Consider the following 14,331-nt stretch of genomic DNA (forward strand, 5'->3'; position numbering starts at 1 on the left):
TTACATAGTTTATAGGTAAGTACCCGGGGCAAAGTGGATAGGTTAAGGCCAAAAAATCCATAAATTGATGAAAACAACATTTTAAATAACGGTACTGTGTTTATATGATAAATATAGGATTCCTTTACAAACTGGTGTAACATAAGGATCATAATGAGAGCATATATTTTACTGCGATTTTTTTTGTGATGATAACATTTTCTTCCACTTTGCCCCATATACGGGGCAAAGTGAAATTTAAAATGGGGCAACATGAAAATACTTTATTTACAGAAAAATCTCAGTCTTGTTGATACAGTTTTACAAAAATTTAATTTTACCATAACGGAGCAGTTCATAAGAGTGAAGACGACCAATTATCTCATTCAAAAACACCTCACTTTCGTCGGGAATCGCAGGAAAAACGTAAATATTTTTGCTTTGTCTGTATTCTCGCATAAATTTTACATTTATTCGGTTTTTCTTTGCACACATCACTTGTGCAACAAATCGTTTTTTAGTTTTCTTGGCCTCATCTTGTAAGTCTATTAACACATAATCGTTAGGATGAATATCAGCAACACTGACTGTGGAATAATGCAGTGGTCTGTCTTCTTCGAAGCTCAACTCACTTTCATTTTCAGCATCTGGAGATTCTGAAGAATCCGCGTAACTAATAGTTTCATTAGAACCTGAAAGGTCTGATTCTACAAATACTTTCTTCTCAGTGTTCTTATTCTCTTGTTTTCTCTTCACAGGACAATTATTTATTTTTGGGCTACTGGATATTTTGCGCTTAACCGCCTTTGTAGGAATTTTCGGAGTTGAATGTTTTTCTTTGATTTCCTCCATGTTTGGAGTGGACGTCAAGATCATAGTCTTCCCTCGATTCCGGTTTGTTCTTTGTTTAAGTTGAACATCGGCCTTTGGAATAGGTAAAATTTCTTCTGGTGCCAATAGCTTTTGTGACTTTGATTGTGGCTTATCTGGAATGCTTGAGGTTGTAGCTGCTGGTGGTGGGGTTGTATTATTTACTTCTTGAATCAAGTTTTCTAACGCAGCTGGCGGTGTTGGAGGAAGTTCTCTATTTGTTGTCTCAGATGGTTCGAATAAGTCATCTGGGAAGATGTGAGGATTGTATGGGAATATTCCTGTATTTTGAAACCCGCTTGTTGCATTCTGTTGAGTCGATGCACGTTGATATGCTTTACCAAATAGAGCTCCAACATTATGGATAGTTACAACCTTTCCGGGATGGTTTCTTTGCCACGCCCTCACCTCTTGCTCGTAAAAAGCACTCAATGGGAACATATACGATACATCCAAGGGCTGTAACCTATGAGAGGTATGTGGCGGTAAAATCAGGATATGCACATTGGTAGATTTAGCTAATTCCATCATCTCTATATTTTTTGTGTGCGTTGCATGGCCGTCCATTATTAACAAAACGGGATCCGTGTTGGTGGGTTTTGCATACCTTACAAAATGTTTAAACCACACTACAAATATGTCAGTTTGCATCCATCCGGAGGGATGACAAACGACTACACTGTCAGGTGGTAAACCAACATCAAATAGTGGATTCAGGCGTACTCTTGGGAATATTAATAAAGGTGGAATATAATGTCCACTGGCACTAACGCAGATCTCTGCAGTAACTAACGTTCCTCGTTCAGCAGACGAGAGGGATCCTATCTGTTTTTTTCCCTTCAAAGACAAAATTTTACTTGGTTTGTTGGGGACTGTTGAAAGACCAGTTTCGTCGCAATTGTAAATCTGACTGGCAGTGAAGTGGTATTTGTCCATTAACTCGCCTAACAATGCAAAGAAGTTTGCCACATTTGGTCGGTTAAATGCTGCTGCCCTAGCTGCAGAAGTCTTTTCCGGCAAACGTAAGGATATTTCCGGATTCCGTTTGAGAAAATTTGACACCCAGTCCTCGCCAGCTAAAGCAGTTTTCTTACAAAATGAATGCGGTATCCTATTTAATTCTGCGTATTGGTAGGCTAGAGACCTGAAGTCTCGCATACTTAAACCAAAAAGCCGTTTTTCCATAAGTAAAATGTAGTCCCGTAGCTGCTGTTCTTGCTCCTTGGTAAACGTAGGTCGATACCTCCCTAGTTTTTTCTGCGAAGCTTCCTCAGCTGAACTATTTAATTTCATTTTCCTATATAGTGTAGTGAGGGGAACATCATATGTTTTGGCTGCCATTGCAACACTTAAGTTTCCTGCTTTACAATCGCTGATTGCATTCTTCATACCTTCCTCGCTCCACGAGTGTTGAGTACTCTTTCGTTTATATTTACGGACCATGCTCGTCTAAAATGTACACCATATTAATATTTACATAGATATGATGCAAGTTTTAAATATTAAATATCCAGGGGCAAAGTGAAAACTAGTTTCAGTTTGCCCCATTTAAAATTTTTCACTTTGCCCCATTGTGCATCATAACAAAAGTAGGTTATCTTTTGCTCTCTTCCTTTACTTTCCAATATCAAATGGTTACGGTTATTTGTACAATAGTCTAGTATAATTAATAAACACATACAAAGTTATCGTGAATATTGTTTATACAGAAAAAATTGAAAAAAACTTACCATGAAAAGTTACAACATGTGCACCACAAACCACAAATGACAGAGTAAAATGATTGGAGGTTAGTGTGGAAGTGATTCCGCTACATATAATCTATGGTGCCTCTATTACGCATATATTTCACAAAAATTCGTGTAGATGTCGGTACAAATATCAGATGTATAATTAATTTTCACTTTGCCCCGGCATTTCACTTTACCCCGGGTTCCCCTACTACCCACCTATTACTATCGTACATAGTACGTAATCGTATGATTCTTTAATTTTTATACGAAAAATTGCAGGGCATATATCCCACAATAGCATATGACATATATCCCCTATGCTATGGGATAGACGCCCCACCTTATAATTATTAGCACATGCGATAAAGCACGTGTTTCGAGGTCTTAAATGCGAGGTTATGTATTTAAGTGATCAATTTTATCAAAAATAACTACTAGAAGTACACGATAAGTCATAAATATCTTAAGATAACATTGAAAAATTTAACAATTATAAGCAAACAAAGTGCACTTACCTTTATTTATTATTTTTGCGCACGACTGCTTACACACCTGTCACAACTCAAATTAAATTAGCTGGGGCGTATATCCCACATGAAACCCTAATGGCGAAATGAAAATATCTTAATACTATACATACTTTTACATATTGTGCCATCTATCCCACAGGGGCGTATATCCCACATTTACCCTATAATGGATAGGACACCCTTGACCCTAGACACCTATGTGCAAATTTCGTTTGTGCAGCAACTTCGCCTTGATTCAATGGAAAATCGGAATCCGACAAATCTCAATTATTGTCGCGTACGCGTTGATTAATAATAATAGAAGCCTTCTCATCTTTTTCCCAAGATGGTGGTACCATAATTTTCAATTATGGGCATACTTGTAGCTATGACTCCGAAGCACAGTGGAACCCAGTCCATTTTCGAAGCTGTATCTATATCTCTTGGTTCCATTTCCCAATCTTCCACGTTCTGTCCCCTTAAAACTGTGTAAATTTTTTCCATTTTGCTATAGCCAGGATTGAGCAGTAGAACATTGTCTAGTTTCGTCAAAAGGTTCTCTCCTATCTTACCTGGAACCGATTTTACTTTTTCAATGGCATTCTTCACAACGTCAAAGGAATCCAAAAGAGGCATCTGAGAGGTTTCAAGGTTCTTAATGTTAGATACCAAGATGAAAAAATGAATTTTTATAGCCGGCCCGTGTGGCGCAGTTCAGTTGAAGCTGGACTGTGGTGCTAGGGTCCCTGGTTCGAATCCGGGTTCGGGCATGGATATTTGTAAATGTATAGTGGGTTGGGTTGGTAGAGCAGCCTTGGCTGAAACCCCGCCCACTCAAAAATAAAGGCAAAATAAATAAATAAAATAAATAAATAAATAAAAATAGGGTCATAAAATCAGTTTGCAAATTATTAACCGGGAGGAAATGACCTGTCTAAAGTTATTCGGCGTTATGCTTCATGCAGTGCTAGAAAAATAATATAACACGTTTTGCCCCCGTGATCGTTGACGACGAAATTCTCGCAGCAATAACAAGCATAGAAAACGCGCTCTTTCGTCAAATATAGTGGTTAGTACGATTGAAAGAGATACCTAGCAGCAACTGTGGACTTGGTCTTGTAATACACATGCAGCCCGATTTCAACATTGAAAGTTATTTCTTCTCGGATAAAAATTCGTAAGCTGATAGCTAGTAGATCCTGTAAGTAATAAAATAAGTGAGTTAGCAATATACTTCATCTTCTTTCAACGGCGGTTCCTGTTTCTATCTCTAATACCAAGAATGATTTTGTCCCTAACCGGGCTCTCCTCTTGTTTTTCAAATTCACTAGTTTTACGAGTCTCTTTAGATCTGTAACTGTAAGAAATGTATCGAACGACTCACCCTCCATTTGATTACGGTTGAAGAATCTGTATCTATTAAACACCTGATTCTTCCTAGGAATACAGTGGTCTTCGACGTATTGTAAAACTTTCTTAACATCTTTTTTGTCTTCATCAGAGAGGTTAAGCGTGTTGAAAAGATGCAGCCCATCACCACCAATAGTGTTTAGTAACATAGCCAATTGAATTGAACTTTTTTATTATATTCCGTTGCTTCCAAGAATATTTGGAATCTTTGCTGGAATATCTTCCAGTTCTCTGCGCGACGACCTCGCTAAATTCAAGCATGATTGGAGCTTGAAATGTTCCATCTTAACTAAAGAAACGTATACACAACTTTACTACTTATATTTTATACTTAACACCATGTTATGTATGTAGTTATTGTGAAAGGGAGATATTAAATACCGATGGTGCTCTATACAGGGTGATTCCTATAGTACCTGCCACCGTTTGGGAGCGTGTAGGTGGTGCGTAGGGGAGTATTTTGATATAGGACACTTGGGGTCGGAAATCTAAAATAAGGGTGCCAGAACCAAATTTACCTTCTGGAATTTCGCGCCTGTAGGTAGGCAACCCAACCGGCCGGCGGTGCACACGGAGCGATCTCAGGCGGCGATGTGTGGCTGATACTTGATCAGAATTTTGTTTAAACCCACGAAATCCCGTCTGCAACGACGCGTATCAAGTGAATAAACACTATGGCAATAGTATAATAATAGTTGGCTAGATGTAGGAAGTGCATTGAGAACAACGGTGGCCACGTTGAACACTTGTAAACTTTATTGCTTTTGACTGTCGTTTTCCCTCCTTCCCTCCCATGTCGCTTCCTCGCGCTAACTCGCTCTGCATCGCTCCGCGCGAAACGTCGGTCGGTTGGGTTGCCTACATACAGGCGTGAAATTCCAGAAGATAAATTTGGTTCTGGAGCCCTTATTTTAGATTTCCGACCCCAAGTGTCCTATATCAAAATACTCCCCTAGGCACCCCCTATACGCTCCCAAACGGTGGCAGGTACTATAGGAATCACCCTGTATAAGTAGGGATTAACATAAACTGCATCAAGACATACATTGTAACCACTAAGGCTATTTGCACACACACCGATTTTAAAAAATTGGCTGACATTTTATCGGTAGCAGGTGCCTGCAGACATCAACGGATTTTTACCGGTCAACGAGGGGCCTCTCACTCCTGAAATCATGTGTACATGGTCTAGGGTTGCCAGACCTTCTCTATTTAATAGGAGTCTTCTCTATCTTAGAAAGATCTCCTATATCCTCTAAAATAATAAAAATCTCCTATATTTGCAAGTAACAATAACATTTTAACAATAATGAAATCTGCGCTGATTAGCTTATGCGCGCTTCGGTCTGTGATGAACAATTACAGTTAAACAAACGTGAAACGCTGCAAACGAGTCGTGTCTTTGCTCTCGTTCACCCGTAATTGCATTGCATTGTGTTTTTTGTGTGTTGAATTGTTTGAAATAATGAGCGACCATAGCGACAGTGACATTGATATCAATGATAGTGCCAGTGACAAATGTAAAACGGCCCCTAAAAAGAAAAGCAAATATTTAAGCAGTTACCGGAAAGCATGGGAAAGCAGTTTCCAATGGCTAACAGCTGCAAAAAAACCATCCTTTGCGAAATGTAAAATATGTAGTAAGGAGTTTTCGATTGCAAGTCAAGGCTTACATCAGGTGTGTTTTATTTTTTAATATAATGAATTTTGCATTTTTGAGTTTGGTTATAATGTTCTAAGGTTAAACAACACCAAATGACGAAACAACATGAGGCACACGTGGTTGCAGCAAGAAACAATAATTTAATTTCAACGTTTTGCAAGTCAACTGATGATACAACCGAAAAAAACAAGATTAGTGCAATACAGTTATCAATGGTATATCATAACGTAAAGCATAACCTCTCTTATAACAGTTTAGATTGTGGGGCCAAATTAACAAAACATATGCTTAATTCTGAATTAACAAATAAGCTTACTTTAGGTCGCACCAAAGCGGAATCCCTTGTTGTAAATGTGCTTTCGCCATTGTCTAAAGAATTAGTTTTAAAACAACTAGTAGATACTTTTTATTGTATTCAAACAGATGCATCTAATATAAAAAACCGAAAATATTTTCCAATTACAGTGATACTTTAATATTAACATGGTTGAACAATGTTTAATGGATAATAAACTATCTTTTAAGAATGTATCATCATTTAGTGCTGATAATTGTAACGCAAACTTTGGAGCACATAACTCCCTTTTTGTTAACTTAAAGGAAAAGAATTCGACTATAATTAAAGCCAATTGTAATGCTCACATAATACATAATGCTGTCAAACATTCTATTGATTTATTAGATTATGATGTTGAGAATTTAGTCATTAAAGTATTTTCGCACTTTTCTTTATCTGCCAAACGCAGAGAGTCTTTAAAAACGTTTTTTGAATTTAATGAATCAGAATTTAAAGAACTACTACATCATGTTGTTACGAGATGGCTATCGTTGTTGCCTTGAATAGAACGCATTCTGGTGTCGTGGCACCCTATATTGTCATATTTTAGAAGTTTGAGGGACTGTCCCAATCAAATTAAAAAACTGCTATACATCACGGATGATGTGTATGAAGATACACCAGAAAATGAAATTCCTGAAATTTATCTGTTGTTTTGCTGCAATTTTCTAAAGATTTTTAATGAAGCCATATTAAAATTAGAAAGCAACAAAACATCTGTAATTGATGTGTATGAGATTTTTAAAATATTGATAAGCAAACTTACAGGGCGTAGGGACAAAAAATTTTTTTGTTATATCGTTACTCAAAAATTAAAAAAGTTAGAGCCATATAAATCTCAAAAATTTGAAGAAAATTTCGTGCATGTTATTAATCGTGCCATTATTTACATCATGAAATGGTTTGATCTTAGTCATAATGGATGGTTTCATTGTTTATCAAAATTAAACTTGAAAAGCATTATCAATTTTGATGACATTGTTGCAATTACGCAAAAAATACCAGATACTATAAAATTAGATATGGACTCTCTGTTTGATGAGGTAGGGATTCTTAACAATATATTGGGTTTAAAAAATAAGGATGACACATTTACTGGGCTTCCAACTTCTGAAAAATGGTTGCATATTTTAGAAAATAGTAACGATCTTCCCAATCTCAGCGCTTTAATGTCTTTTATACTAAGTATTCCTGTCACTATGGCCTATGTTGAGAGAATTTTTAGCATTATGGGTAACAAATGGACGGATGTACGGAACAAATCATCGCTAGACATAATAAAATCAGAGTTACTGATTACATTAAATTTTGAACTTGACTGTAAGGAATTTTATAATTATATAAAAAATGAAAAATCGGTACTGTTAAACGCCCAAACAAAGTCAAAAATATGAAACTAAAATGTAGATTATGATACGTAGATAAAAATATGATTATAATACATTGTAAATTAAAGAGTTCTGTAATAAAAAATGTCTCCTATATACTTTCTTAATCTTCTATATTTTTGTCTCACTTCTCCTCTATAAGTGATTTTCAGATCTGGCAACCCTAACATGGTCTATGAAATCCAATCCGCCGTGCTTTTTGCAATCCACTGTATTAAGAGAAGTTCGGTGCAGTTTTCCCGCAGTTCGTTGCAATCCGGCGCAGTTCGTTGCAATCTGGCGCAGTTCACCCGCCGTTTGGTGCAATTCGGTGCAATCGTTGCACAATCTTTCCTGAAATCATGTATACAAGGACCAAGGATGCTATAGCATCCTTGTACGAGGACTATAAAATACGGAAGCAGTGCGCATCAATCCGCCCAATGGACCAAGAGCCCTTTTCTGTTCTTGAATCCGGTTCGACTGATGTGGATTTCCTACAATGGGTCAAGAGTTTTGTACCGTGTTCCTGAATCTGGTTCAACTGATTTCCTACAACCGCAGGGAAGCGCCATCTGACCTTTCGCCATCGTTTTTTTAATAAATGCTCTGATATTAAATAAAACCTACTTATTCACATACAAATCGCTTGCAGTTACGTTCAATTTAAATATTTTCAAAGACAATTATATTGCTGTTTACGATTTCATGCATTAGAAAAGTTTGCAATTTACAGAGAATGTTTACGGATTAATTGTTGCAACTTAGCTTGTTGAATCGAGAATCTTTACTCGAAAGTGATATACTGTTGTTACTATATTTCTTTTAGCTAGATACCTCTGAGAAACAATGCGCATTGGATCTGCGGAGCGTGCGGTAAGAATATTTTTTTCTTTTAATTATCGTGCGGTATTTATGCATGTGCGTACCGTTTTTTTTGAGGCCAAGGGCCTGAGTAATGATTTCGAATTAGTTATCATTGCAACTATTGTTTGCTCATTTATATAGGGTAGTTATTTCCTTTTGAAGAAGTCGTAGTCAATTTCATATGTTTTTTCTTGTGTAACTTATGTTAAATTTTGGGAAAGTGAAGTCGGGATTAATTTATCGTAATAAACAAAGCGTTGTGATCAAGTGTATTAATTTCCTTCCGTCTTTTCTGGAGTTAGAGGCGGTGCAATCGATGTGTGCAAATGTGCAATTGCCATTAAAGTAGTTAGAGCGCCTAGGTAAAAGTAACAAGAAGTTGGTGAAAATTTGGTCACTTATTCTCTGAGAGACGCACTTTCTAATGGTCAAAAGAAAAAAGTGTTCCTATGTGCCGTTTCTGAGATATTTGACAGTAAAAACAGGGTATTTTAACATGGGCTCTTATGGACAGACTCAGTTTTTCTGAGCTAGCGAAGGTTTTTGTATCAAGACTTAAATGAGATGGGTCTCATTAGAAGCGAAATTTTGTGACGAATCTAAATATGCACGGAAAAGTACATGTTCATGATGAAATAAGGAAGATATTTACCGCCGGAGCGGAGTCTACTCTGACGCGGCGGCACGCTATGCAGCACGCGTTTAAATCTGATGACTTTTCCACTAGGTCTACTATATAGCTGAGCTAGGACAATCTTTTCCTTCTTCTGCTGAGCACTTTTCTTCACAAAAGGCATGGTGTCTTTCAGAAAGAACACCAAACCAGCGATATTTATAAAGGCCTGCACACGTTTTGTTGACACACTGATCGGATAGAGATCAAGATAGCGGCTGGGGATCTCTAGCGCCAACATCGAAAAACCAAATCCACTACACCGACTTCACGTAAAACGCCAAATTATTTAGTTTCCTGGCTTTTACATACGTCTCGCATACGTTTTGATTAAAAATAAATATATTCGTTTAGGATTTACCGCTTACACTGTGAATATTTAGTCGCGGTGTGTCGTCAACATTTAGTGTGCAAAGGTTTGAAACAGGGTCGAAAAGTAGGGAGACTAGTCAAGTTGATTACTGTATATACCTTTTTAAAAATCATGTTCATCATTCATAACAACATTTTTTGGGGACGTTTACCGTAAGTAATAGGTAGGCCGAGTACATCACTTGACTTCAGCCGAACGCGCTCTAACTACTTTAAAAAAATTATTTCCCCTTTTGAAATGTTTCTGATTTTAAATAATATATGAAAAAAGCATTTAAAAAAATTTCATGAACATCGGAGCAGTCTCCGAGTACTTCCTGAGGATCACGTTCATTGACGAATTAAATGGTATGATTGCGAGTGTGATTGCCTTCTTTGCCGTAGTCAGCAGCAAAAGATAAAATTACGCGACGGCGTCAGCACAACAATATTACCGTTCTTTTCGAGGATTAACTTTGCAGTTAATTCATATTTTGTTATGAATGTTAGTTCAATGATTTTCTTTTTATGAAAAATTACTTGAAAATGCATTTAAACTTTTATTTAGGAATATTTCCAACGTTTCCAATATTCTATTCAGGAGTTTAAACTATGCTATGCGTACTGGTATGTTTATCATTTATTTAGGCAATATTTAATACAAAATGCCAAAAAAATTTGATTATTACTCTAGTTATTACTTACGTACATTTCTTTTGAACGATTTTATCAATAATATCACGTCCGTTGACAAAAAACATTTTGCTGCTCGACTTTGAAAAATGTAAATCTTTCAGGTGACAGGCGAAGAATTTTGGAAACTGATGGAAAACTGCAGGCTTTCAACTTGAACCGCATCTGGTAAATATTCTGAATATGATGGGCTATAACAACATGTATTCTCTGCGTGATTTCGGCGATCAAGATGAAGAACTCGTAAATAAGTTCATGGGCGAAGTTTCATCAGATTTTGGTAAAAAAATTTAAAGATGACCAGGAAAAATTAATGAAATATTATGGCCCAGTATGGTCATTCATGCCCGAGTGTTATAAAAGTGTTTCGAAAAGAAACATCCTACAACTCAGCAAAGCAGTTTCGTTCGACATTGAAAAGGTTTTGGACAAAGTATGGATGCCAGACCTCATCTTTAAAATGCTAAGAACTCCAAATATCAAAATAATCGTATCAGTCGTGCGCTTTGTGGGGCGAAATATCGTTACGCAACAAATAGAAACTTATGTAATGCGACGTGAATCTGTATTGATTGCGCTCAACAACACACCAAAACCATCACTTTCTACATGTACTATTATAGTTGCTATTATGCAGGTGTCCTCCAGGCGTGTTTGGCGGCATCATAATAGCTCGCCTTATTTCTTTATACCAATCGAAGTGGCGTACTTTTTGAAACAGCTTTAGCGAAATTGCAGAGAAGTGTAAAATAAGGAAGTTTTATATCGTCGCGAATACCTCTCCGTGTAGATAAAACAGAACTTGTGCAGAGTTACAGGATTTCTCTACTAATACCTATAACTTTGTAACACTATTCGGTTACTATTAGCTTGTACCAATAGATGGCACCAGTCTTACGTAAAGCTAGAATTTACCACTTGTGGAACACAAAGAATATTCTGATCGCGTAAGTGGTACATATTTCTATAATTCGGCAAGATTGAAAAAGATTAACACGACGCAACCGAAATCCCAGCTACAACTTACACACAACATAGGAATTAATGAGCGTACTTTAAAAACACCTTTTGTACGTTTGTGTGCGGTGTGAGGTGTTGAAATGTCCTCATCGAATAGGTAGATTATTCATCCCGTGACCATGCCAACGGAATTTAGGATGTTTTGGTTTCTTTCTGCAAAAGTCCGTAATATAAATTGGGTTTTGTAAAGGCTTGTTACCTATTTAAGCTGTCGGGAATTGCGGCGAGGTAACTTAGGTTCCACGGCTAACTCTCGCGCGGGCGTGGTAGTTCTTCAGAACGAACTCTAAATGAATGCTCGGGAGGCGCCAGGTCCTTATTCCTAGTGACTCTCCTGCCGGACCTACAGGAAGGGTATTGCCGCAATAGAGAAAGGAAAGAAAACAAAATGTGCGCCACTAATGAATATTTAATGTCAAATAAAACTAATTAAATTGTTCTTCTACTCTCACAACGAACTGAACAAGCGTAAGGTGACTCGAAGCGGCTTTAAATTTCGCGGTGACTAAAGGGACTTCTCCAAGAACCCCCTTGCCGACTAATACGCAACACCTTTTGGTAATAATGACCAATGATTAGGTCGGCCGAACCCTTGTAGGAAGCGCTTTCTACCGGTCGCACCCTGTATAATATAAATTAAGTGACAGTAGTTCGGATAGGCTGTAATTTGGAACTACTGTAGGTAATTGAGTCGGGAGAAACAACCCCGATGTTAGAATATGGGCAACAATAAACTAATCGGGATATGCGATTATGCCAGCGTTAAGGTGTTTTCGTTCTTTGTGATTCTCAGAGCGTCTTTGTGCGTCAGCAATAGCTGGGTTGACGGTACGACGAATCACCTTTACATACAAGTAAGTGACAACAACATTTGTTACACAAATAGTGGCTCTGACTCCCAAAATTTTATATTTTATAATACTACCAACTACACACTTCATTGGCAGTGGCTCGTACCACCGAATAACTATTTCCAACTGCCCGCCTGTATCTACAAGTATGCCTCCAACTGGCTAGACGACTTCCCAATGGACGACACACATAGGTTACATGAAGACATACCAAGTCGTTGAGGGCTTCAATAACTGGCTACCTAACTTAAGCGTGGACTGCGAAGATGTTGACGATGTCTAAGTAACTTCCGATATCAGGGACGCTCTATGCTACGGGTACGGAATGACCAACAGGTGACACGAACTTCAACCACTTTGTTTTTCCTAGGTCTCGGACAACGTACCTCTCACTAAAAGCTATAAACCAGTTCGGCTTTAAAAGTTAGCGGCCTTTAAATCCCCAATACTGGGTAAAATTAATCAATGTATGCCTAACTGGCTCAATATCACAAAAATCAATTAATTTATGAATGCTTGTGCAACTAAAGATCGGTTAACGAATTTCTTTCAAAATTTGTATAGTTTGCACAGCAATGGCCGTTCATAATCTGCCTTTCACAATGGTCTCCTTTTTTTAATCTAACTGGAATGTGACCTATGACATCCTATATGATAGCTAGTGACGAAAATATCCTAAGAATATGCAACACATCGTTCACATCATATATAGTATGACCCATTAGTAACTTAGGGTGAATTTAACATGTAACAGGCTGTATACTACATTTTCTTGTATTTTGTCTAATCTTGTTTCAGATACAAGGAAAAATGTATAGCGTCGTACAGCAATGAGTTTCTTGTTCAAGAAATGGAATAAGAATTTGTATTTGCCACAGTTCCTTGTACAAGAATTGCGCAAAGGCGTAAAACGCAACTTCAATCAAATGGGTTATGACCAAGGCAGTGATTTTATGCAAATGCATGTTTTAAATTAATAATATACCATGTGTGTGCTTTTGGATCTGGGCTGATCAATTTGAATAGAGTTCAAATAACCCAATTAATTTTTGCATATTTTGCCTATTTCAGTGTCCTTGTGCATAAAATATTATCAAGAGCATATTCAAGCATTTTTTATCCCTGTGTAGTTATTTCTAAAGAATTTTTGTCTCTGGCCTATTATAAAATTGCAAAGCAAGAAACTTTTGCGCTTTCCTGTTCATAAGTCGACGCCACAAGTTTTGTGTATCTTAGTGAGTCATAAATTCCGACTATTGCATAAAAAGCTTGTAGTTTTTACGTCTGCATTTGTAGTCGCTGCCGTAATTATTAGTTTTTCTTTGGAGTTTTACAAAGAAGTACCTACTTAGTAGCATTTTGCAAGCTGCTGTTTTAAATACAAAATTTGTGGAAAAATTGTGCATTTTAAAAGAACATGATGCATATTTGGTGCATAATTATCACTATTTTTGTGCATATTTCTACATGTTGAAGTGCATATTATTCCTTGCCTTGGTTATGACGTTATATTGTTATTCATAAATAAAGAAGCGATTTATTCATGGTTCTTAATCTTCCTTAGAACATTGAGTCAAAATGCTGCGTCCAAACGCTTGTGTTAGAACGCTGCGTCTAAGCACTACGAAACGCACAATACAAACGCAAAAAGCCAAAACATAAACGCAAAACGCAAACGCATAATGCAAACTCATGGCAAACTCAAACCGCAAAATACAAACGCGCACTCAAAAAGCAAACGCCAACTCAAAACGTTGTGTCCAAACGCGGCGTATGCGTCCACACGCGAGATTGACGTATATGGACATGTCGTTATTCAACAAAATTCCTCGAAATGGATAACAAAATTGCTGAAAATTTGCAAAATCAAACCGAAATGAAATATGTTATACTATACCTATTAATACCTATTGCAAAAAGGGAATATCCATATAATAATAATAATCGTTACTTGATTTTAATCCGTGCGATTATAGTTAACCAGGCTAGACCTGAGTTCTGACAAGAA

The 14,331-nt window shown here is 37.1% G+C and overlaps 1 protein-coding gene across 1 annotated transcript; it reads right to left on the minus strand.

Annotated features, from left to right (window-relative positions):
- Positions 1-28: 28 nt before the first annotated feature.
- LOC116159583 lies at positions 29-2,786 on the minus strand. The gene is made up of 2 exons (XM_031472594.1): positions 2,580-2,786; positions 29-2,298 (listed from the first exon to the last, which is right to left on the minus strand). Exons 1-2 carry the CDS (start codon positions 2,580-2,582, stop codon positions 301-303), a joined length of 2,001 nt encoding a protein of 666 aa, XP_031328454.1. The 5' UTR covers positions 2,583-2,786; the 3' UTR covers positions 29-300.
- Between the last annotated feature and the right edge of the window lie 11,545 nt (positions 2,787-14,331).

The sequence above is a fragment of the Photinus pyralis genome, unplaced genomic scaffold (genome assembly GCF_008802855.1).
Source record: "Photinus pyralis isolate 1611_PpyrPB1 unplaced genomic scaffold, Ppyr1.3 Ppyr1.4_LG1, whole genome shotgun sequence".
NCBI classification, from domain to species: domain Eukaryota; kingdom Metazoa; phylum Arthropoda; class Insecta; order Coleoptera; family Lampyridae; genus Photinus; species Photinus pyralis.